General features: G+C 39.3%; 1 protein-coding gene across 2 annotated transcripts in view; it reads right to left on the bottom strand.

The window, feature by feature from the left end:
* Positions 1-3,218: 3,218 nt before the first annotated feature.
* Positions 3,219-26,454, bottom strand: part of PLCB1 (phospholipase C beta 1) — an 854,892-nt gene continuing 831,656 nt past the window's right edge. The window contains exon 32 of one of the 2 annotated variants that reach the window (XM_043883527.1): positions 3,219-6,483. In XM_043883527.1, the coding sequence (XP_043739462.1) occupies positions 6,256-6,483 (228 nt within the window). In that variant the 3' untranslated portion in view covers positions 3,219-6,255. The remainder of the gene's footprint in view (positions 6,484-26,454) is intronic. The other variant, XM_043883528.1, reaches the window with a different exon arrangement.

Raw genomic sequence — 26,454 nt, 5'->3', positions numbered from 1 at the left:
ATACTTTTCACATCTACTAGAATGGTGATAATCAAAATGACAGAGAACAACATGCATTGGCAAGGATGAGGAAAGATTGGAATCTTCATACATTTCTAGGTCTGTAAAATGGTGCAGCCACTTTGGAAAACTATCTGGCTGTTCCTCAAAAAGTTAAATGGAGTTAATATACAAATGAGCAATTCTACTTCTAGGTATATACCCAAGAGAACTGAAACTTTTCCATGCAAAAACTTGTACATGAGTGTTTATTTATAACACTCATTATTTATAATAGTCAAAAAGTAGAAACAATTAAAATGTCCATCAAGTGATGGATGAAGGAATGAAATGTCTATAAAATGGTGTATTATTCAACTATTAGGAGGAAAGAACTACTGATTCATGTTGTAAACTGAACCTTAAAATTTTTGTGCCAAATGGAACAATCCAGACTCAAAAGGCCACAAATTATATAAATCTGATCATTTAAAATGTCCCGAGTAGATAAATCCACAGAGATAGAAGATAGCCTAATGATTTCTGGGGATTAAAGAGAGGAGGTAGGGAAAAGGAAGTGACTGCTGATGAAGATGGGGTTTCCTTTTGGGGAGATGAAAATGTTATGAAATAAGAGTGGTGATTGATGAATAACTTTTGACTATACTAAAAGCTATTGAAAGGTGTACTTTCAAAAGATGAACTTTGTGTATATGAATAAACTACTTAATAAAACTGTAATTAAAAATATATGCATAATGCCCAAAGAAACAACTGAACTGTATGTGAATTCTGGGGGACAAAGAATGGCTCCTGAGTTCACAGTTGTGGGCAAAATGGGGCTGTTGGTATATGCACTGGAATGCAAAGTGAGACTAGCTTTCTCCATCTGTGTTCAAGAATCTACTATTTGGTGACTAATATATTTTCATCTGTCTCTTGCAGTGTTGTGTTTGCAAGAAAAGGGGTTGGTGCTGCAAGTAAAGATGGTTCTGTGTGGTCTAGACCTATTATCAGAGAGCTGTGAATAAATAATACTTACTGTAGCTTTGAGTTAGTAACTCTTATTCTTCATATATAAATTGTTATGTTTCTACATTAGCACTAATAACTGGATAAGTATACACATTTATTCACAATAAATGCAATATTTACTGAGGGATTTAATTATGGTGTGTTTGGGGATGAGATGTGACTTCTGATATCAAAGGTTGTCAGTGGAGGATGGGCCAGTACATTGCAGTTGGTACATACTCTATATGTGAAAGAAATTACATGGTTTTGATGGATTTATTGTGTCAGTGACCACCCTGTGTCCACATCATTTTCTCTATAGCACCGTAGTATCCTTTTATTCTTAAACAGAACTGGTCTTGTGGCTTATGTTCACCAACAGAATGTGTTGGGAGTAATGGTGTGCTAGTTCTGAGTTTAGACTTCAAGAAGCCTTGAAGGCTTTTGCTTGTTCTCTGGTTGCTGTCTTGGACACGTGAAAAACCCATTGCTAGCCTGCCGAAGGGTGAAAAAAAATCACATAGAGAAGAGCCAAATCAGTCTAGTTGTTCCAGCCAACATTCCAGACATGTCAAATAGCCCAGCCAGGGTTAACCACCAGGCAACTCATAGTTACCTGCAGGTTTACCGGTGAGCCCAGGTGAGATCAGCCCAGCCCAGCCCAGGGGAGCAGAACCAGGTTCTTATCTGTAGACTCACACTCAATAGAACATTTTCTTTTAATGTAACACTGAGTGTTGGAGGCGTTTGTTATGCAGCAAGAGATAACTGATAAAGCACAGTTGAGGGGGAACTTGGGCAGATCAAAGAAAGCTTCCTAGAAGAAGTGACATTTATTCTATAAACCTGAAGTTGAATTAGAGTTAGGGAAAAGAGAGAACTTGAGTGTGTGTATAAGTGTTTTTTCAGGAGGGTTCAAGGAAAAGAGAAAGTATGGATCTAAGTAGTTGAGGGCATAGTATTTAAAAAGCCCGGAAGGTGATTGTCCGTAAGGCAGGAGTGGAGCGTTATGTACAAACCAAATCATGTAAGATCTTAAACATTTATTGTGGAATTTAGACTTTATCCTGAAGACAGCTGGGGTTCATTAAAGGCTGTTAATCTCCAGTTTTGTTTTTGTTTGATCAGTCTGGCTCCAATATGTAGAAATGGTTACATGATTTAGAATTAGAGGCAGCAAACCATTTAGAACCTTGGCAGGTGGGAGGAGATGGAGGCTGAAACTAGCATTAGCAGAGGGGATAGAAAGAGAATGAATCTGCAGGCTATTCCGCAGGGTCAGAATTGACCCAGATTGGTGAATTATTGGAAAGGGGATGAGGGAGAGAGACTGTCAGGGATGATGTCCACCTTTGGTCTTGGGCAACTGAACTGATAATGGTTCTATTCTTTGATGTAGAAAAGAAAGGATATAGAGCAGGCTTGAGTGTAAAGAAACTTAGTTTGGTGCATACGGTATGCGGCAGGTTGGATTTTCCACAGATGGCCATGCATATATTTTCATGTCCTTCAATGTGAGCGACACTGCTCCCAAAGTGAAATGTGTGTGTGTGTGTGTGTGTGTGTGTGTGTGTGTGTGCATGCACGCACGTGCTCAGTCTGACTTTTTGTGGCCCCTGTTGCTCGTCAGAGTCCTCTGTCCATGGAATTTTCCAGGCAAAATACTGGAGCAAGTTGACATTTCCTCCTCTAGGGGATCTTTCCAACCAGGGATTGAATTCACATCTCTTGCATCTCCTGCACTGGCAGGCGGATTCTTTACCACTGAGCCACCTGGGAAGCATTTGGAGGTCTATGAGACATTCTCAGAACTCATACGTATATTTCTTTTTCAAAAATCAATGTGGCAGACTCTTTTTTATCTTTTGTGTAAGAAAACTTACATCAAATACCCTGTCAGTGCTTGTCACATCCATTATTTGTCAAAAAATCCTTTGACAGTTTCACCTTCCTTACCTTTGGTTGAGGAAGGAAGGGAATAGGCAGAGTCCTGGATATAGGAGCAATTGGCAAATTCAATGCCAGTCCAGATGGAGGGTGGACTGACAGAGTGCTGACAACCGTGCCCTTGAGCACAGGCATTTCAGCCTCTGGATTTCCTGCACAGGCACTAAAGCGCCCCATGAGGGTGGGCATTATGGCCCTAAAACCTGGCATCAGAGCTGCTCCCACCTTCCTGCCCATCAAAAGAAGCTTGCCCCCAACACCAGGAAATAATAGCTGGGTTGTGTTAAGAAATTTTTATTTTCCTTTGGATTTGTGATGAAAGCACATAAAATTACAAGTGGAAGAAACATCATGCCACAAAATTGCATAGAATTATTACAAAAATGTGAATTATGCATTTTAAATAATTTGAGATAGAACCAAAATATGTACATTTTAAGAGCTTCAGATATTTCGTCCTATCTTTTTTTTTTCTTCTGAAAAGGCAAAAGTCACAATGTCCAATCCATCACAAACAATATTTATACAGTGCACAAGCGCAACATTAAATTCAAAATAATGCAAGCAATGGCCCTTTCTTTTGGAATTATTTAATGACTGCTTATCTATCACAGGAGTATTAATTAATGTATGGTGATACTGAAATGTTATAATGAACTGTTAAAAACCAAAGCCACATGGCAAGTCATTACAACTTTGAAAATTGGTTTACACTGCCAAAACCACGCAATTCTCAGTAGTGTAAAGGATCAGAGGGGCACAGTCTAGTTTACTGCACAGTTCTACTCGCTATTATAGGAAAACCACAGTACAGAATTTCACACATTCAACAAGGAACAAGGCAAATACAGAAAGGCACAAACTGCATACCATATAGACCCTTTTTCTTTATCTTACTCTATTTCAAGTAATATTAACATTATTAAATGATAGGATCACTGTAGTAGTTTCAATGATGCAAGACGGACAGTGTTACACACTACCCCCACAACTGCAAAAAGTGGTACTGTACAGATTTAAAAATGGGATTACAGGAAATGGCCAAATACAAACGTATTGCAAAATGATTACAGTCACTAAGATAATGAAACCCAACTACTAAAACAGTTTTGTGTAAGTCAAGGTTATTCAGCTTCAGCCTATCTCTGGACTAAAATTTGATACAACATTCTGTAATAATCACCATTGTGTGTTTTGGTTATTAATGCTATTGTTAGTTCATTCTTCTACAATTTTATACAGTCTGTAATTTTGTTTATAAAAATGCAGCATTCTATTTTGACCATTCTTGCTTCCTTATGATTAATGCCTTTCTTTCAAAGTGCAAAAGTTGAATGATTTACAAAAGTGTTCTCATTCAGTAGAAGTGAAGCTTTATTAAGTGTCTAATTAACACCCCAAATCCTTTAGATCAAAATATAATCATCTCCAAAGGGGATGGGATTTTTCTCCCCTTGTGTCTCCCTAGATGTGTTTTTTTAATCAAATACTCTTTCCTAATGTTTGAACTAAGCCTTCATTTTGATTAAAACTTAATTGTAATCCCTAGTTATTGCTTAAAGTTAAATAGAATAATTTTTCATAAAAATATGAAATTCTTAAAACACAATTTTCAGGACACAGCTAGCTCTTGTGTTTGAAAATATTTTGCTAAGCTACAATCAGGCAATTGTTTCAAAGTAAAATAAAACTGAGCATCTTGCTTCAGGGCTTTAACTTCAAAGTTCCTTGTGTTACTCTCTTAATTATATTTTCCTCTATATAATTATTCTCTCTTACTTAAGACCTTTCTATAATGTTCTTGATCCATTTTATTATAATATAATTTGTTTCTCTTACACCACTTAACATAGGAACTTAATTAAAAAACAGTTAAGTGAATTAAATGTACATAGCAAATATATAATGAAAGATTTTTTAATGTGAGAAATAAATTGAAATCTGTCAGACTTAAAAATTATGGAAAATACTAGTACATTTCCATATTGCTGTCCTATATATTTTTATATATTCCTACCATTAAAACAAGCTTAAAATACTTAAAATCCAGTTTTTGATCTTGCAAAATACACATCAAAATCATATTCTAAGTCTTCAATCTACCTCAACTTGCATCAAAAGCTCCATCAATTGTTTCTTAGAATTTTGATATAATTTAATATCCACATAAATCTATATGTTTGACCATTTTCTTCTCTATGTTCAATTTGATTTTAAGTCTTGTGGAAGAGATTTGGGTCATTGCCAATTAAGAAACTCATATCCACACTCATATGAATGTGTGTGTGTGTTGTGTATGTGTATGCACTTATATGGCTGAGAGCATACATATACACATGGAGATTAATGCGTATCATTTATATGTGGGTCTGTGTAGTCTCTAGATAAATATTCAATCTTTATCTCTGTATTAAAATAAAGGAAACATAAAGAAGTCAGACAGCAAAATAACTGCTGGAACCTGTTCACTCTGACTGAATCTCTGCTCAACAGACATTGGTTCAACGATTTTTATTCAACTGAACAGATCTTTGCAGTTTTTTAATGATATTAGGCCAAGGACCAACAAATACCCAGACTCTGAGTGCAATAGTTGACTCAGATAGCACACTGCCTGGAAGTCTGCGGCCACCTTGCTCATGCAGACAAATGTACAAGTCATGTTGTCAAGTCTAGAGATGGCTTCACTGGACCATCAAGGCAGAAAGCCAGCTTATTAAGTCACTGTGGTATCCAATAAAGCCATGTCAGCAACAAGTACGTTGATGCCTCTATGATAAATAAATCAGCAAGCCACCAGTGCTTGCAAAGAAAAGGATGAAACAATTTAATATGCATGTCAACCCAAAGATATGGTAGTTGAGGGGCAGTTAGGGGGAAAAAAAGCTCAAAGTTGGCTGTTCAATAGTGTTAAATAATGCTATGCATTTCTCAACTATTTCTATTACTTTGACATACTTTACACCAGAGCTTCAAATAAAAACATGAGCTTGCTTTTTTTCAAAGAAGACACTATCCTTCATTAAGTGTTCTGTGGAGCCTGGAAGTTGCCTACTTTGAGTGTACTATTAGAAAGAAAACCAGAAGCCCACATACATGCACTCTTTACTAGCAGATCTGCAGTAGTTTCCACATGACACATGGAGCTTGGGCACAGGGAAGCTGCATGGATCCTTCTGGAACTCTCCCTCCAGGTGGATTTTAATCTAAGGGATGCCTCTCAGGAAGATGCTCCTGGGCAGTGATCTTTGTAAGAAGAGAGAGTTTGATGGAGCTGGAAGGACAATGTGTGTTCTGAAGGCCTGGCAGGAATGATCACAGAGGGGTATCAAACTCTTTTCCTGGGTTTTCTCCTTCCAATTCTTCACTGGAAGGAGGCTTCTGGTTTAGTTTTCCAGAGTCTGAGGTCATCACGGGAGGGGCAGAGCTGTGATTGCTGTCTTCACTAATCTTCCCTTTCATGGCTTCCTGCACGAATTCCAAAATCTCCAGGGGCAGCCTTTTGAACTTGTCTTGGTATTCCTGCTCCAGTTCCACCTGCAGCTGGGAGACAGCAAGAGAGAGGGTGATTTTATGTCATTTAGGTTTCTATGAATGCCCATGGAGGAGCTCCTTGAGAGATGGACAAAGACTTGGGAGGAATCAATTAATTTCAATGTCATCCACTGGTTTCCTACTATGGAAAATTCTTAAAGAGATGGGAATACCAGACCACCTTACCTGTCTCCTGAGAAACCTGTATGCAGGTCAAGGGGCAAACAGTTAGAACCGGACATGGAAAAATGGCCTAGTTCAAGATCAGGAAAGGAGTATGTCACGGCTTTGTATTGTCACACTGCTTATCTAACTTCTACGCAGAATACAGCATGTGAAATGCTGGACTGGATGAATTCCAGACAAGCTGGAATCAAGATTTCCAAGGAGAAATATCAACAACCTCAGATATGCAGATGACACCACTCTAATGGCAGAAAGTGAAAAGGAACTAAAGAGCTTCTTGATGAGGGTGCAAGAAGAGGGTGAAAAAGCTGGCTTAAAACTCAACATTCAGAAAACGAAGATGATGGCAAACAGTTCCATAACTTCATGGCAAATAGATGGGAAAAAATGAGAACAGTAACAGATTTTATTTTATTGGGCTTCAAAATCACTGCAGATGGTGACTGCAGCCATGAAATTAAAAGACGCTTGTTCCTTGCAAGAAGAGCTATGACAAACCTAGATAGAATATTTAAAAGCAGATACATCACTTTGCTGACAAAGGTCTGTATAGTCAAAGCTATGGTTTTTCCAGTAGTCATGTGTGGATGTGAAGGGTGGACCATAAAGAAAGCTGAGCAATGATGAACTGATGCTTTCAAACTGTGGTGTTGGAGAAGACTCTTGAGAGTCCCTTGGACTGCAAGATCAAACCAGTTAATCCTAAAGGACATCAGTCCTGTATATTCACTGGAAGCACTGATGCTGAAGCTGAAGCTCCAATACTTTGGCCACTTGATGTGAAGGTCTAATTCATTGGAAAAGACCCTGATGCTGGGAAAGACTGATGGCAGGAGGAGAAGTCGGTGACAGAGGATGAGATGGTTGGATGGCATCACTGACTCAATGGACATGAGTTTGAGCAAACTCCAGGAGACAGTGAAGGCCAGGGAAGCCTGGCACACTACAGTCCAAACTCTTTGGGGTCACAAAGAGTTGGCCATGACTTAGCAGTTGAACAACAACAACAACTGGTTATCTATAGAGAAGATGTAAAATCGAGGTGAGTCGGACATGTCATTTGTCCTTACCTAAAAGTCAAGTCTGAGTTATGTGTGGCAAAATAAAGCTAAAGGCCATTTATTTAATATAAATACATATATGCAGAGGTGGGTCTGTTGAAAAAGTCTACCAAAGTAATCTGCGATGATGTGAAGTTCTTAAATTTAGAGACTGGCAACTACTAATAGCTGGGGGTGCAAAGTCAGCCAGAAGTCGGGCTGCGAGAGCCAAGAGTCAGCTGGAGTGGACAGATGGTCAAGGAGCGGGCTTTACGACGTGCAGCCCCACCCAGGGGCTGGGGAGCCAATACTTCTAAACAGGAGCTCAGCACGTTTCACAAAGCCGGCATAGTTAGGCAACCAACTTGAACTTCTATAGCGACTTCTTTTATCATCCCTTTATTCTGATTCCTTTTTGTATTCTAATTTTTATTTGCCTCATAAACTGTTTCTGTTGCATGTTAAACTGCATTCAGATTTATCTGTTTAGTGTTCTGGAGAATTTTCAGTATTTCAAAATTATAGAACCTTTCTTCAAATGCAGACATATGGTGGCCTCAGCCATAAAACAGGTAAAAGCCTGGAGTCTGTCTGAAGTGGGGGAGGGGGGGCGGGTGCTGCCTGCTGGGAAGCTCTGCTGAGCAGAGTTCAATTGAAACCCAGAATCTTGAATAAAATTCTCTTTGTTTATTGAATGGTAAGCAGGGGGCTTAATCTTAGAAGCAGCATGTGAGGCCAAATGCTTTTTCTAAATGCCCAAGATCTTGCATTTCTCAGCAACTCATGGGTAATTCCACTGTGGATGTGGCTGATTGATCCCTGATTTAGACACCCTGATGATCTTCCTGTTCTGGTTCTACTCTGAGCTCCCAGTTTTGCTTGGGTTTTGACTTGGCTGTATGTCTTCCATATGCAACTTCAGGGCAGTCTGAACCCTGGAAAGCCGAGGGTACAGACAGTCCTCAGGGCACCTGCCCCACCATGTCCCGATTCCCTTTTCTCACCCACGTTCTGGACAGCGCCAGCAGCTTGAAAACATCCCCTTTAGCTCACTTGCTTTTTGTTCTTGCTTCTATGCCAGGGTGGCTCAGACGGTAAAGCGTCTGTCTTCAATGTGGGAGACCCGGGTTCGATCCCTGGGTGGGGAAGATCTCCTGGAGAAGGAAATGGCAACCCACTCCAGTTCTCTTGCCTGGAAAACCCCATGGACGGAGGAGCCTGGTAGGCTACAGTCCATGGGGTTGCAAAGAGTCGGACACGACTGAATGACTTCACTTTCACTTTCATGCCAGGAAGCATGGCCAAACTTTGTTATTTAATACTTATCAGTAATCCCTTATCTGCAATTCTAAAATCTCCAGGGTTCTGAAATTAAGAAGCTTAAAAATTTATCACAAAATGGTCTTTGTGACATTAATTGATATAAGGTTATCTATCAGTTCAGTTCAGTCACTCAGGCATGTCTGACTCTTTGCAACTCCATGGACTACAGCACGCCAGGCTTCCCTGTCCATCACCAATGCCCAGAGCTGCTCAAACTCATGGTCATCAAGTCAGTGATGCCATCCAACCATCTCATTCTCTGTCATACCCTTCTTCTCCTGCATTCCATCTTTCCCAGCATCAGGGTCTTTTCTGATGAGTTGGCTCTTCGCATCAGGTGGCCAAAGTATAGGAGCTTCAACTTCAGCATCAGTCCTTCTAAAGAATATTCAGGACTGATTTCCTTTATTATTGACTAGTTTCATCTCCTTGCAATCCAAGGGACTCTCAAATAGTCTTCTCCAACACCATAGTTTGAAAGTATCAATTCTTTGGTGCACAGTTTTCTTTAAGGTCCCACTCTCACATCCATACATTCAGTTCAGTTGCTCAGTCAAGTCCAACTTTTTGTGATCCCATAAACTGCAGCAGACCTGCACATCCAATCATGATTACTGGAAAATCCACAGCCTTGACTAGACGGTCCTTTGTTGGCAAAGTAATGTCTTTGCTTTTCAATATGCTGTCTAGGTTGGTCATACATTTTCTTGCAAGGAGCAAGCATCTTTTATTTATTTATTTTTTTGTTTGGTCATGGCTCTTTCTCTTTATTTATTTATTTTAATATTGATATCAACATGTTGATTTATTTATTTATTTGGAGGCTGATTACTTTACAATATTGTATTGGTTTTGCCATACATTGACATGAATCTGCCACGGGTGTAAATGTGTTCCCATTCTGAACCCCCCTCCCACCTCCTTCCCCATCCCATCTCTCTGGGTCATCCCAGTGCACCAGCCCTGAGCACCCTGTCTCATGCATCCAACCTGGACTGGCGATCTATTTCACATATGATAATATACATGTTTCAGTGTCATTCTCCTAAATCATCCCACCCTTGCTCTCTCCCACAGAGTCCAAAAGTCTGTTCTATACATCTGTGTCTCCTTTGCTGTCTCGCATACAGTTATCGTTACCATCTTTCTAAATTCCATATATATGTGTTAGTATACTGTATTGGTGTTTTTCTTTCTGGCTTACTTCACTCTGTTAGGCTCCATTTCATCCACCTCGTTAGAACTGATTCAAATGCATTCTTTTTAATGGCTGAGTAATATTCCATTGTGTATATGTTTTACATCTTTCTTATCCATTCGTCTGCTGATGGACATCTAGGTTGCTTCCATGTCCTAGCTATTATAAACAGTGCTGCGATGAACATTGGGGTACACGTGTCTTTTTCAATTCTGGTTTCCTTGGTGTGTATGCCCAGCAGTGGGATTGTTGGGTTATATGGCAGTTCTACTTCCAGTTATTTAAGGAATCTCCACAGTTAATTTCATGGCTGCAGTCACTATCTTCAGTGATTTTGGAGCCCAGGGAAATAAAGTCTGTCACTGTTTCCATTGTTTTCCCATCTATTTGCCATGAAGTGATGGGAACAGGTGCCACGATCTTCATTTTTTGAATGTTGAGTTTTAAGCCAGCTTTTTCACTCTCCTCTTTCCCTTTCATCAAGAGGCTCTTCAGTTCCTCTTCGCTTTCTGCCATAAGAGTGGAATCATCTGCATATCTGAGGTTTCTGATATTTTTCCCAGCAATTTTTATTCTGGCTTGTGCTTCATCCAGCCCAGCATTTTGCATGATGTACTCTGCATATAAGTTAAATAAGCAGGGTGACAATATACAGCCTTGACGTACTTCTCTTCCAATTTGGAACCAGTCTGTTATTCCACGTCCAGTTCTAATTGTTGCTTCTTGGTCTGCATACAGATTTCTCAGGAGGCAGGTAAGGTGGTCTGGTATTCACATCTCTTTTAGAATTTTCCATACTTAGTTGTGATCCACACAGTCAGAGGCTTTGGCATAGTCAATAAAGCAAAAGTAGATGTATTTCTGGAATTCTCTTGCTTTTTTGATGATCCAACGGATGTTGGCAGTTTGATCTCTGGTTCCTCTGCCTTTTCTAAATCCAGCTTGAACATCTGGAAGTTCATCGTTCATGTACTGTTGAAGTCTGGCTTGGAGAATTTTGAGCATTACTTTGCCAACGTGTGAAGTGTGTGTTAGTTGCTCAGTTGTGTCCGACTCTTTGTGATCCCTAGTTTGTGAGATGACTGCAATTGTGTAGTAGTTTGAACATTCTTTGACATTGCCTTTTTTGGGGACTGAAATGAAAACTGACCTCTCAAGTCCTGTGGCCACTAATGAGTTTTTCAAATTTGCTGCAATATTGAGTGCATTCAGGTATGGCCTAAATCAAATCCCTTATGGTTATACAGTGGAAGTGACAAACAGACAAGGGATTAGATCTGATAGACAGGTGCCTGAAGAACTATGGATGGAGGTTTCTGACATTGTACAGGAGGCAGGGATCAAGACCATCCCCAAGAAAAGAAATGCAAAAAGACAAAATGGTGGCATGAGGAGGCCTTACAAATAGCTGAGAAGAGAAGAGGAGCTAAAGACAAAGGACAAAAGGAAAGATATATCCATCTGAATTCAGAGTTCCAAAGAATAGCAAGGAGAGATCAGAAAGCCATCCTGAGTGATCAATGTGAAGAAATAAAGAAAACAATAGAATGGGAAAGAATAGAGATCTCTTCAAGAAAATTAGAGATACCAAGGGAACACTTCATGCAAAGAAGTGTTCAATAAAGGACTGAACCGGTATGGACCTAACAGAAATAAAAGATATTAAGAAGAGGTGGCAAGCATACACAGAAGCAGAAGTACTGTACAAAAAAGATCTTCATGACCCAGATAATCACGATGGTGTAATCCCTCATCCAGAGTCAGACTTCCTGGATCTGAGGTCAAGTGGGCCTTAGGAAGCATCACTATGAATAAAGCTAGGGGAGGTGATGGAATTCCACTTGAGCTATTTCAAGTCTTAAAAGATGATGCTGTAAAAGTGCTGCATTCAATATGCCAGGGTATTTAGAAAACTCAGCAGTGGCCACAGGACTGGAAAAGGTCAATTTCATTCCAATCCCATAGAAAGCCAATGCCAAAGAATTCAAACTACTGCATAATTGCACTCATCTCACACGCTAGCAAGATAATGCTCAAAATTCTCCAAGCCAGACTTCAACAGTACATAAACCAAGAACTTCAAGATATTCAAGCTGGATTTAGAAAAGGTAGAGGAACCAGAGATCAAATTGCCAACATCCATTTTATCATAGAAAAAGCAAGAGAATTCCAGAAAAACATCTATTTCTGCTTTATTGACGATGCCAATGCCTTTGTGTGGATCACAACAAACTATGGAAAATTCTAAAAGAGATGGGAATACCAGACCACCTGATCTGCCTCTTGAGAAATGTGTTTGTAGGTCAAGAAGCAACAGTTAGAATGGGACATGGAACAACAGACTGGTTCCAAATTGGGAAAGGAGTATGTCAAGGCTGCATATTGTCACCCTGCTTATTTAACTTATATGCAGAGTACATCATGGGAAATACTGGGCTGGATGTAGCACAAGGGAATCAAGATTGCCAGGAGAAATATCAATAGCCTCAGATATGCAGATGACTCCACCCTTATGGCAGAAAGCAAAGAACTAAAGAGCCTCTTGATGAAAGTGAAAGAGGAGAGTGAAAAAGCTGACTTAAAACTCAACATTCAAAAAACAAAGATCATGGCATCTGGTCCCATCACTTCATGGCAAATAGTTGCAGAAACAATGGAAACAGTGACAGACTTTATTTTCTTGGGCTCCAAAAGCACTATAGATGGTAACTGCAGCCATGAAATTAAAAGATGCTTGCTGCTTGCAAGAAAAGCTGTGACCAACCTAGACAGTGTATTAAAAAGCAGAGACATTACTTTGCCAACAAAGGCCTATCTAGTCAAAGCTATGGTTTTTCCAGTAATTATGTATGGATGTGAGAGTTGGACTGTAAAGAAAGCTGACTGCCAAAGAATTGATGATTTTAACTGTAGTGTTGGAGAAGACTTTTGAGAGTCCCTTGGACTGCAAGGAGATCAAACCAGTCAATCCTAAAGGGAATCAGTCCTGAATATTCATTGAGAAGATTGAGAAGACTGATGCGGAAGCTGAAGCTACAATAGTTTGGCCACCTGATGCAAAGAACTGATGCATTGGAAAAGATTCTGATGCTGAGAAAGACTGAAGGAGGGAGGGGAAGGGGACGACAGAAGATAAGGTGGTTGGATGGCAATGCCAACTTGATGGACATGAGTTTGAGCAAGCTCCGGGCATTGGTGATGGACAGGGAAGCCTGGCGTGCTGCAGTCTAAGAGGTCAGAAAAAGTCAGACACTACTGAGCAACTCAACTGAAATGAACTGAGTGCAGCACTTTCACAGCATCATCTTTTAGGATTTGAAATAGCTCAACCGGAATTCCATCACCTCCAGTAGTTTTGTTTGTAGTGATGCTTCCTAAGGCTCACTGACTTCGAACTCCAGGAGGTCTGGCTCTGCGTAAGTGGTCACACCATCATGGTTATCTGGATCATTAAGATCTTTTTTGGTATAGTTTTTCTGCCACCTCTTCTTAATATCTTCTGCTTCTGTTATGTCCATCCGTTTCTGTCCTTTATTGTGCTCATCTTTGCATGAAATGTTCCCATGGTATCTCTAATTTTCTTGAAGAGATCTCTAGTCTTTCCCATTCTGTTGTTTTCCTCTATTTCTTTGTACTGATCACTGAGGAAGGCTTTCTGATCTCTCCTTCCTATTCTTTGGAACTCTGCATTCAGATGGATATATCTTTTATTTTCTCCTTAGCCTTTTGCTTCTCTTCTTTTCACAGCTATTTGTAAGGACTCCCCAGACAACCATTTTGTCTTTTTGCATTTCTTTTCTTGGGGATGGTTTTGATCACCACCTCCTGTTCAATGTCACAAAACACCATTCATAGTTCTTCAGGTACTCTGTCTATCAGATCTAATCCCTTGATTCTATTTGTCACTTCCACTTTATAATCATAAGGGTATTTATAATCATAAGGCTATTTGTATTCATTGTTTAATCCCACTTCATGTGAATATCCATACATGGTACTATAGAGATATTAATTTGCTTGATTATGAGGGTGACCCAGGCCCCCTTGGGGTATATAATGCTTATGTTATATGCATCATATTCTTTTTCTAAAATCAGCAAATTTATGAGTTTTGAAAAACAAGAGGCCCCAAGAGTCTTGAATAATGGATTGTGGATATGTTCAAATGACCTTTTTTTTTTTCTTTTCATATTAAAAAGTGCCTAATAAAATTGCTTGACCTGAGTATTGAGAGTTCCCTATTCTCCTCAAATATCAAATGTTGGGCATTTATGAATATGTTTTGCTGGCATATGAATTCTAATAAGCCAGGAAGGAAATGTGCTACGACAGTGATACCCACAGGGCCTTGAGATTCACATTGCCATGATGGGTCAAGTCACCTTCACACACAGCTCCACCCTCAGGGCCAGGGGACAAACCCTGGGAGGATCAGACGCAAGAAGAACATGGCCAGTTCCTCCCCAGGCTGGGGTTTTTACTGTCACACTCAGGAATAAGTGAAATCTCAGTGTGGTGTCTGATGTTTCCCATTTACCTCCATCCTGACTTCATCATGGATTTGCCACTGTTTTAGTTCAGCAACATGGACAATTAAAGTTTCACTTCCAAGGAATGTAGGGAAAGGGAGAAAAGCATGGAGCCCTGTATTTAAGAAACAGCAGATTTCATTTAGGTTAGTTTGGGCAGCCTTTAGTTATAAATATATTGTACCTGACCTAGCAACCAGCTTCTCTTAGATGATTGGTAGACAAGACCCCATGGTGCCTGGTAGGCTGTTACTTTTTTTAACTTATGGAAAAAAAATGAAATGTGAAAAAATGCCAAATAAATATTTAAACTAACATTTTCTAATAATATTTTAATAATATAATTTTAATAATTATGATTTTGCACCCAATTCAGATGCATGGATATTTTTTCCCACACCACCAAGCAATTCTCTGTGACCAGCTGGGTGTCCTACAATTAAACTCAATTCTGACACCGTTTGCCTGGAGATAAGGTCAGATCACACAGTTCAGGGGCTCAGTCCACAAGACTGCGCCTTGCCCCCACCCCCACCCCCACCCGAATTCAATGCCGATCTTAAGTCCAGCTTGCCACCTGTGCTTTTGCCTGACCTGCTCTAGCTTGGAGGCTCCCAGAAGCCCCTCACTGGGGTCCGTTTCTTTGAGAACTTGGAGAAACAGTTTACTCACTAGAGTATTGGTTTATTATAAAATGATATAACTCAAGAATAGCCAGATGAACAGAACAAGGTATGGGGAAAAGGCACAGAACGTCCATGACCTTTCCAGGCGGGCCCCTCTGCCCAGTCTCCACCTGCTCACCAGCCTCAAGAGCTCTGAACCCAGTCCTCTGAGGGCTCTGTGGAGGTTTTCTATGTAGTCATGACTGATGTAACTCCTTGCCTTTGGTGATTGAACTCCATCTCCAAACCCTCTTCTCTCTCTACAGGTCAGGAGGAAGTATCTGAAAGTATCAACCCTCCAATCACTAATGGTTCCCCTGATAACCAGTCCCATCCTTAGCTGCTTCCCCTAAATCACCTTACTAACATAACAGAAGACACCTTTATTGCTCTTAATACTTAGGAATTCCAAGGATTTGGGGAGTTCTGTACCAGGAACTGGGATGAAGCCCCAATGCATATTCCTTATTATAAATCACAATATCATGATAATAACAATAATAATCTAATTTTAATAACTTTTTAAATTTAAAAATTGATCCAGTTGTGGCTAAACTATAATTTTGGTAGATTCCTCCTTTTATCATGGGTTAGTAGTAGATTTTATTATGCTCTAAACTATTGTAATAAATTGAAATGATTCATTTATAAACTAAAATGTACATTAAATGCCATATATTTCACTCTTTAAAAAGTCTTTTTATTTATTAGTGAATTACAAAAGTACATTTATTATTGAATTTCAACTTAGAGCTTTTCCTTTTTTGTTTACTTTTCTTGTAAATGGAACACTTATTCATTGTAAGAAAACATGAAAACTATGCAGTGCAAGATCTGGCTCTGTTTCCTAAAAGCCCCATCAATTAGGAATCTAGAGCTATTCTAGTCCAAGGGTTGCAAACTCAGGTGTTCAGGGAGAAAAGGCAAGTTGGGAAAATAAGAGAAGTGGGCTATGTGCAAGGAAGTGGCCGCTGGGGAGGACACACCAGTCTAAAAGGTCTAACAGGGGTGCCAGGACCTCAGCTCAGACAGAAGCTTGCCAGATTCTTATTTTCAAGAGAAGTCAGACATGCAAATCTTCATGTACGATCTCCTGAGTTTTTATTATTGACCATCAATTCAGTTCACACTCATGAGTCCTATCGGGGAGAGTTTCTAACTTCTCTCCTCACAGACTTGAATGTGACTGAGATCAGAGGACCTGAGAGTTTGGTTCCCACTACGGAATTTCAGTTTGGATCCCTCTTCGTTTTTTCTCCCTACGATCGTGAGCTCCACTGACCACCACCATTTGCTCTTGATCACCCCCTGCTCGTGTCCAGGGGGATGATCTCCCATCTAATTGCCAACTTATGCTTCATGTACTCAAATACACCAAGCTTCAATTCTGTGCAACTCAAGCTTTGTGTTCTGCGTAGGTGGACTGTACAAAGGGGCAGCAATTCTTCACCCCTCCTTGTAGTCATAACCTTTGCAGCTCTTCCCACCAAAAGTGGGGCATATATTTCATTTTCCTGAGTCTGGGGAGGCTTTGTGATTTGCTTTGTCCAGTAGAATCAGCCAGAGACACAGTATGCAGTTCTGAGCCTAGACATCAAAAAGCTTTGTGTGTTTCCACTCTCACTCTTGGAAGCTTATTCAGGTGTTGTGTGAAGACGTGCAAGCTGCCCTGCTGGAGATGGAGACACATGGCCCAGTTACACTCTTTTCCATCACTTCAAACACCAGACATAAAAGTGGAGCTATTATAAACCAGCCAGCCCTTAACTGACCCCCCAGCCAAACACAGACTAGAGCCAGGCTACTGGGATCAGCTGGCCCAGATTAGAACTGCCGTGCCAGTTCACAGGCTCATGAGCTTAGGAAGTGCTTGCTTTATGCCACTTAAAGTTTCATGGTTATTTGTTAGATCAACAATATTATGACAATAACATATAGTGGGGGGAATCCACGAATCCCACACAATTTTATTCAGTTGGCACCATCTTTGTATTGCTAGGACCTCTAAACACACTGTTGGGGGAAAACACCACAGAACAGATACATCGTCATGAGAAGGTTGATTTTGCAGGATATACCTTGGAGCTTGTCTATATTAGTAAACATGAGCTCCCTTGACCTTAGGTTTGTCAGATCTATTTTTAGAAAATGGGAAAAAATAGGGAAGAACACTGTCAAATTTAATCTCCAATTTTAAGGCAAATTGTTACATTATACTCAGATGTTAATACATAAAAGCATAGCCAGAGTTTGTTTTATAGACTAAATTCTCCAATTTGACTAGCCAGACTGAATTTCTAAATTTCTTAGTTAACTTGATTTTCAAAAGATGTTGCCCACTCATTGCTTCTGTGAATTCTGGAAAGTTAAGCAGGAAAAGGCAACACAGTCAAGTTCAAATGTGTCCGGTGCTCCCTGATTATATTGTCCACCATTTTTTAACTCAGAGCTCTTCTGTCTCTGGTAATTTTTTCAGCTGCCTTAAGAAATAGAGATCTGATCTAGTTAAGCAAGGTTTTTAGATACATAAATACATAAGTGAAGACCAAGGAGAAAGTAAGGTTACTTTTAAAGATTCGTTTACAAATGAATTCGAACACTCAGTATAGCATAAATGTGTTATAAATAAAAAATAAGCCAGATGACTGAGTTATTTAAGTGATATAATCAAAATGAATTTTTTAAAGAGACAAATCAAAATCAGAGAATAAGCTACAGTAGTATAGTGAAGATAGAAGAACTACTGAAGCTTAAAAAAAATGCTACAAATAATTCACAGATATTAAGAAGACAGTCACAATTTGACCTCAAGTCCAACTCAAGTCATTTTACCCAATGAAGTATATCAAAGACCTTAACATAAAACATAAAGCAATAAGAATTTGCAGAGAAGACTTAGGGAAATAATCGTACAACCAATGGGGCTTCACAGGTGGCTCAGTAGGAAAGAATCTGCCTGCAAATCAGGAGCCACAGGAGACATGGGTTCAATCCCTGGGTCAGGAAAATCCCCTGGAGGAGGACATGAAAACCCACTCCAGTATTCTTGCCTGGAGAATCCCAGGGACAGAAGAGCCTGGGGGACTACAGTCCATAGTGCTGCAAAGAGTCAGACATGACTGAAGCGACTTAGCACTCATGCACACATAGAGACATTTTAAACAAGAGAGAAAAATCATAAGCTACAAATATTATAGGTATATTTATCTAAGTGAAAATAGCCTTTTCTGGTGAAAACATGGGCAAAACCCAAGCAGTTCATAGGAGAAGGAAAGCAAATATTCAATACATATATGAGAAGACATTCACTCTCACTAGCAATCAGGGACATGCAATAGCCCAATGCCTTTTTAAAGGGCATTATATTGGTAAATTTTTTTTTTTTTTGAGAGAAGCAATAACATCTAGTGGGTAACTGACACTTTCAAACATTAGATGAAAATCTGATTATATTTATAAAAAGGAAAAGGTACATAGCTCTCAACTCAGCACTCCACGTTTGGGAATCTGGCCCAGAGAAATAAAACTACTAACACGTAAGGATGGAAACACTAACATACTGCAGCGCTGCAGAGTCAAAAACTGAGAAACAAAATAACAGCTAAAATAACAGCAATGAACACCCAGGAAAAACCCTCAATTCACTTTAATCTTTTGCCACCTGTGTATTGTCATTGTTTATCATTATATTTTGGAGTGAATCATTTGAAAATAAATTTCAGACATCAAGGCACTTCACCCTTAAAAATAAGGACACTTTTCCTGCCTAGTGGCAATATCTTAATCATTTAAAGAAATTAAAAATTCCTTAATATTAGCTAACTCCCATTCATGTTCAATTTTCCCCATTATTACTCTTCCCAGTTTTTTCTAGTTTTTTTTTTTAAACTAAAATTCAAAGTTCATTTTTGCGTTTGATTGTTATGCCTTTCTCATTGTTAACACTTGAATTATTTATTGTTCTACATTTTTTATGACTTTAGATTTCTTTGAAGAGCCCTATTCAACTTCCTGGTGGAATTCCCACATTCTGAATTTGTCTGATTATTTCCTTATGGTGTCATTTAAGTTGATCCTGCTGCTGGTGTTGCTAGGTCGCTTTTTTGTGCGACCCCATAGACAGCAGCCCACCAGGCTCCCGCGTCCCTGGGATTCTCCAGGCAAGAACACTGGAGTGGGTTGCCATTTCCTTCTCCAACGCATGAAAGCGAAAAGTGAAAGTGAAGTCACTCAGTCGTGTCCGACTTTTAGTGACCCAATGGACCACAGTCTACCAGGCTCCTCCATCCATGGGATTTTCCAGGCAAGAGTACTGGAGTGGGGTGCCATTGCCTTCTCCAAAGTTGATCCTAGAAACCCTAAATTCTCTGTAAACTGGAAGTTAAGAATCTAAGGCTTGGTTAGACACAGATTAAACATTTGTTTGGACAAGAATAGTCAGTAGGAACTCTTTTTGGGGTTAGCCAAAAAGTTCACTCAGGTAGAAAAGCCTAAAAGAACTTATTTAAAAAAATTTTTTAATTGGAGGGTAATTGCTTCACAAATGTGTCGGCCTCTGGGGTAAAACAAAGCAAATCGGTTGTAACTACATCGAGCCTCCGTCTTGAGCCTTCCTGCTAACCCCCTCCCCACCCCACCCCGCCAGGTCATCACAGAGGGCCAGGCCAGGCTCCCTGGCTATAGAGCAAGCTCCACTAGCTACCTGTTTTATACACAGCTGGGTGAACTTTTTGGCCAGCTCAACATATCTCGAATTGCCTCAGGGCACCGAGTGCCAGGTGGTTGCATTATCTGATTCTAAGACTTGGCTAAAAGCGGTAACTAACAGACCCCAGTTTTGTCTAACGTTTTTTCTTTTGAAATCAACAGTTATTCTGAGGGGTAAAACTCTACCCATGTAAAATTTCCTTAGCATCCTTTCATGAACGTGATGAGTCTTGCTTATCTCTTTGGAGGTAAACTCTTCCTTATTTAGCTAGCATTTTTCTGTAAGGAAGATGTGGAGATAAACTAGAATTCCTCCTCAAAAGGCAGGAGAATCTTTTAATGATTTTTAATTACAAATATTATGGTTAAGGAGTTGGGACAACAATTGTTTCAAAAGATGGCAACTGAGCTTTCTTTTTCTTTTCTTCCTTTGAAAATAACAGCATATGATAACAGCAGGAATTTTTAATTCCTGTTGCCCAAATCAGTTGCAGCCATCATTCTTTTCGAAGCTCAAATTTTGCCACATGTGGTCAGGGGGCTCCTTTCAGGCTGCCTCCTGTGTGCTTTTGCCATGCACCCTCCCCTCTTAGTTTTTGAGCACTTGCTTGATTTTTGAGGTTTAACAAGGTACCTTGGACATCGTGTGTATTTTCCTTGCCTCAGACCTGATATCAGGCACTTTTCCAAGGAGCCTGTGCAGAAGGTAAGCCAAGCTCTGGGTGCTAAAATGTTCACTGCGACTGGATTGTCACTGTGTTTAGGCCATCTCAGTGGACAGAATGTGCATTTTGAAAATATCATTAATACATATTTCAAATTTAAATGTTACATAATAGAGTTTTTTCTTAACTTTGATTTTTTATTTGTGGTTTTTAAATTTTGTACTTCATTTGTATATTTGGCATTATTATAACATTAACCTATTTACTTATTTGATTTGCATGCAATACACTGAAATAGTTTGAAAATTATGATCTCTCAATAAAATGACCAAGTGAAACTTGTGGCTTTTTTGAAGTTTTTTTTTTTTTTTTCCCACAGAATACATCCCACTAAGGATGTACAATTACATTACTCCTAAATTCACTTGAAATAATTATTTTCTTTGCAGAGTTATGTTGCTTTGATACATACATAAGGTTTTAGTTTGTTTTCTCGTTGGGCATTTTAGATTACTTCACTTTTTTCTTTCTCTGAGAGTATCTGCTCTATTTTAAACATTTAAGTGCTCATAGCCTTTTTAGCTTTTAAAAATATCTCTGGCCTTTAGGAAATAGATATGGTAATATGGTACTATAATTATGTTGCTCAAAGTATTTTGAAATTTAATGTTAAAAATTAGGAAAATGATAAAACAAGTAAACAAGCAAATAAAAATCAATGAAACTTAGACTCTGTATAAAATACAACAGAAGGCTTCCACTTAAAGAAATGCAATTCATCCAATAAATGTAAACCAATAAGTTTTCCTGAAAACAGAGATATATAATTATGTTACTGTGATAAGCAAAGAAAGTTGACATACTGGAGTATATGTCCTGTGGTTATGAGAATATATTCTAAGAATATAGAATGATTTTGAAAGGAAATCCTGAAATATAAACTGTGGTGGGATTATGAATATTTTTATTTTTTACTTCTCATTTTATGATAATGTGATTATTTATTTTTAGCACAAAAATAACATTATAAAGGAAAAACAAAACTTAATATATATTTAAAAATACAAAATAGAAAAACACAAAATGCTGAATGTGGGTGAGTGAACAGGAAAACCTGATGAAAAATTATTACAGAGATGATGGTATTTTAACCTTAACATCATCAATTAACTAGCTAAGAGGCTATAAAAAGCAAAAGCATCAAAAAGTACATAGTCAGAGTGGATGGTTTCAAAATCAGTCTGAACAACCTTGCAAAATTTTGTCTTATTTTTAGAATAATCTCATGAATTTGTACTTTGACCAAGAATAGAAATAACAGGATCACATAAAAATTACAGAGTGAGGTCAGTCAGGTTAGCAGAGGATAGTTAGAAAATGGGATATGGGAAAATGGGACTACATTATATATCCCAATCATTCTCAGTTGTGTTTATTTGTTTTCCTCTAAGTTTTTGTAGAACAAATTACAATGGGACCTTGAGTAAAACTGGCTGAGCAATTCCTTCTTCTGCTCCAAACACAGGGAAATGCTAAATGAAACAGAGTATATTCATTTATTTAAATTTGTAACTGATTTCTAATATGAGAAAAGGAAACCCCGAAGTCATGGGGATACAGAGGACCTCAAAAGCCTGGAGTCTCCACACTTGAAATGGGGACTCAGAAAACACAATCTGTAATCTTGGGGACAAGTTGAAGCTAGTGATTCATGGGGCTCATTGGAGGAAAAATGTCAGCAACAAGGAATCAATAACCCAGACCAGCACAGCAGTGAGAGAAGTTTCCAAATTCACGTTATCCCTGTGCAAGGGTACTCAGTGCCAGCAGAGCAAAGAAATAACTGTTCAGAAATTGAGACTTCTCTGGTGGTCCACTGGTGAAGACCCTGCGCTCCCAATGCAGGGGGCCTGGATTTCATCCCTGGTCAGGGAACTAGATCTTGCATGTTGCAACTAAGACCCAACATAGCCAAATAAATAAATAAAATATTAAAAAAAAAAACACTTCAAAAATTAATAAAATCCTAGAGTCTCAGAGCAGAGGAACAGCAAGTTCAGACTATTTGGATTCTCTACAACCCAAGATAGGAATAACCCCTGTAGATAAAGAATTCCCACTGAACTTGAACTCAGAATTCAAAATTACAAACCACTCAGGTAAAATGCCGGAGAAGGCAATGGCACCCCACTCCAGTACTCTTGCCTGGAAAATCCCATGGATGGAGGAGCCTGGTGGGCTGCAGTCCATGGGTTCACGAAGAGTTGGACACGACTGAGCAACTTCACTTTCACTTTTCACTTTCATGCACTGGAGAAGGACATGGCACCCCACTCCAGTGTTCTTGCCTGGAGAATCCCAGGGACGGGGGAGCCTGGCGGGCTGCCGTCTATGGGGTCGCACAGAGTCGGACACGACTGAAGTGACTTAGCAGCAGCAGCAGCAGTTAAATGCAGCATTTGTTCAACCTTGTGATCCAAGGTTGCTATCAGCAACTGAACTCTAAAGAAAATGAGTAAATGGTGATCCGTTTATTTCTAGGTCAAAATGGAAAGTACTCCAGACCAACATACAAATAAATGGAATAGTTCACGCTAATGTGGAAGAATACAATTAATTCATAATGGATGTACATTCCTGATGCTTTTAATCAAGTGCTGGACTGTGGTGCATGCCTATATTTTTGGCAGATTTTTCCTAAATAATTACATCTTCTTGAAAATGATGTTAAAATGAATTTTCATCTTTTGAACAAACGCCAACAAACAATAGAGGCTGTTGCAAAGGGCAAGGAAAGCAACAACAAATTAAACTGTTGCCATAGATCAACACAAGTGGATTCTTCATTGAGGGATAGGTAAGATTCTCTGGCCACATAGGGTGCTTGAATTTTACCATTGACCTTGGGCAATTTATTTAATCTCTTGGAATTTAAATAGCTTCATATATAAAATGGGAATAATAATATAAATAAGATAATGCATGTTAAATAACTAGCATAGTGTGCTTGCTTGTTAATTAATTTTGTGTAATTTTATCTCTGAAGAGAGAGAAAAGAACTCACAGATGAAAACATCAGGTACCCTGTTTACTAAGTGGTCTTTGTTGTTTCCATTTATATCATTTGAGTCATTATTTGGTCAATGCAAGATAATTATGGTACTTGTTAAATCTCTCCTTTGGATTCTTTTCTGAGTTGCTGTTGATTTTGAAGCATCTATCAACAAATAATATTTTTGAACACCCTGACTGGTGTAAGGTCCTATGTTTCATGCTGTGAAGAATGAAAAACTTAGAATCTTTCCAGAGAGATAAGCGATGTGGATGGGAACATAAGTCAGGCTGAATGGCTGCCATGATAAGATGTGCTATGGGTGTTAAACATGAGGAGTGTGGGTCAGAGCCTTGAAGTGACCCGAGAAATACTATGAAGGAAATGAAAGTAAAAGTTGCTCAGTTGTGTCCGACTCTTTGTGACTCCATAGGCTATACAGTCCGTGGAATTCTCCAGGCCAGAATACTGGAGTGGGTAGCCTTTCCATTTTCCAGGGGATCTTCCCAACGCAGGGATCGAACCCAGGTCTCCCGCATTGCAGGCAGATTCTTTACCAGCTGAGCCACAAGGGAAGTGGGGCTTAAATTGTTGGGCTTTGTGGGAGTCTGCTAATACACTTGGTATTATCATTATCCTGGGGCAGCAGCTTTCAAACTTCTCCTCATGAGGCATGTAATAGGTGAAATTTCCAGGGTAGGGGGCTGGAGCTCTCTAGCTATAACTTCTCTTGTATAAGTCCAAGTATATCTATGTATGGATACATATGTAAGTAGATATAGATATGAAAGTGAAAAGAAAGTGAAGTCGCTCACTCATGTCCGACTCTTTGCAACCCCACGGACTGTAGCCTACCACGCTCCTCCGTCCATGGGATTTTCCAGGCAAGAATACTGGAGTGGGTTACCATTTCCTTCTCCAGAGGATCTTCCTAACCCAGGGATTGAACCTGGGTCTCCTGCACTGTAGGCAGACGCAGATATAGATATCTCTCTCTATATATCTATATCTTTGAATCTGCTCTAATATATAAATTAAATCTTCACCAAATTTCTTTAGGTGTAATTAGCCACAGATTACAATGGAGGAGCCTCATAGTCTGTGGTTGAAAACACTTTGTGTGTGTGTGTGTGTGTAATAAAGTTTTATTAAAGTATAAAGGAGATAGAGAAAGCTTCTGACATAGGCATCAGAAGGGGGCAAAAGAGTACCCCTTTGTTAGTATTAGCAATGGAGTTATATACTCTCCAATGAATCCAAAGAATGTCTGGAGGCTGCAAAGACCTCACCAGACCCACTCCCATAATTTACATTTTAAGATAACAGAGTTGGCCAGAAGGTTTAATCCAAAGATTGTCCTCAGGCAGGATTGAGAACACTTTTTAAAAATATGGCTGCATGTTAGAAGCGACATGATAAGCAAGTTTTAGGTCAGTGCTCTCAAAAGTTAATGTACATACAAAGCACCTGATGATTTTGTTGAAATGCAGATTCTGATTCAGTAGATCTGGGGTGGAGGTGTTGAGATTCTACATTTCTAACGAGTTCTAGGGTGATGTTTCTGGTCTAAGGACCATTGTTTGAATAGCACCACTTTAGACAAAGGATGTCCAACAAAGTGCTCTTTTTGGGTTTCCCTCTTCAAATATTATTTCAAGATCTGGATTTATATTAAAAAAAACCCCTCTTTTTGTAAATTTCATACCTCTGAATCTCTGAAGTTGGCCAGTGTTCAGATTTGGATTCAAAGTATTTGCTGGTAGCTTTTGAGTAAAGGCAGAATGAGGATTTTCCAGTCAATAGAAAGAAAAGACAGAGGGATCAAGGACAAAGTAGGCAACGGATCCAAGTTCTGAATCAGGGGCTTCCCTGGTTCACTGAAGGTCCAGTGGTTAAGACTCTGTGCTTCCACTATCAGAGGCATAGGTTTGACCTCTGGTCAGAGAACCCAGATCTCACATGTTGTGTGGCACGGCCAACCACCTCCCCACTCTTCCCCCGACAAAAAAACCTCCAACAACAAAAGTGAATCAAGTGATAGATCCAAACACTGAATCAATAAAAGAGGAAAGACAGGAGCGAGAGATCCTGTGGTTTACTAAGCAAAGTTCCTAACATGTATTTGCATTTTAAATTTTATTTCAAACCAGAAGCCAAATGCATAGCTTTAAAAATTTTTTTAAATTAATTAATTAATTTATTTTACTTTACAACATTGTATTGGTTTTGCCATACTTTGACTTGAATCCTCCATGGGTGTACATGTGTTCCCCATTCTGAACCCCCCTCCCACCTCCCTCCCCATCCCAACCCTCTGGGTGATCCCGGTGCACCAGCCCCGAGCACCCTGTCTCATGCATCGAACCTGGACTGGTGATTCGTTTCACATATGATAATTTACATGTTTCAATGCCATTCTCCCATATCATCCTGCCCTCACCCTCTCCCACAGAGTCCAAAAGACTGTTCTATACATCTGCATCTCCTTTGCTGTCTTGCATACAGGATTATCGTTACCATCTTTCTAAATTCCATATATATGCATTAGTATACTGTATTGGTATTTTTCTTTCTGGCTTACTTCACTCTGTATAATAGGTTCCAGTTTCATCCAC

The sequence above is a fragment of the Cervus elaphus genome, chromosome 23 (assembly GCF_910594005.1).
Source record: "Cervus elaphus chromosome 23, mCerEla1.1, whole genome shotgun sequence".
In the NCBI taxonomy this organism is placed as follows: Eukaryota; Metazoa; Chordata; class Mammalia; order Artiodactyla; family Cervidae; genus Cervus; species Cervus elaphus.
Note: the sequence above shows the minus strand (reverse complement) of the source record. Positions and strands in the feature narration are given on the sequence as shown.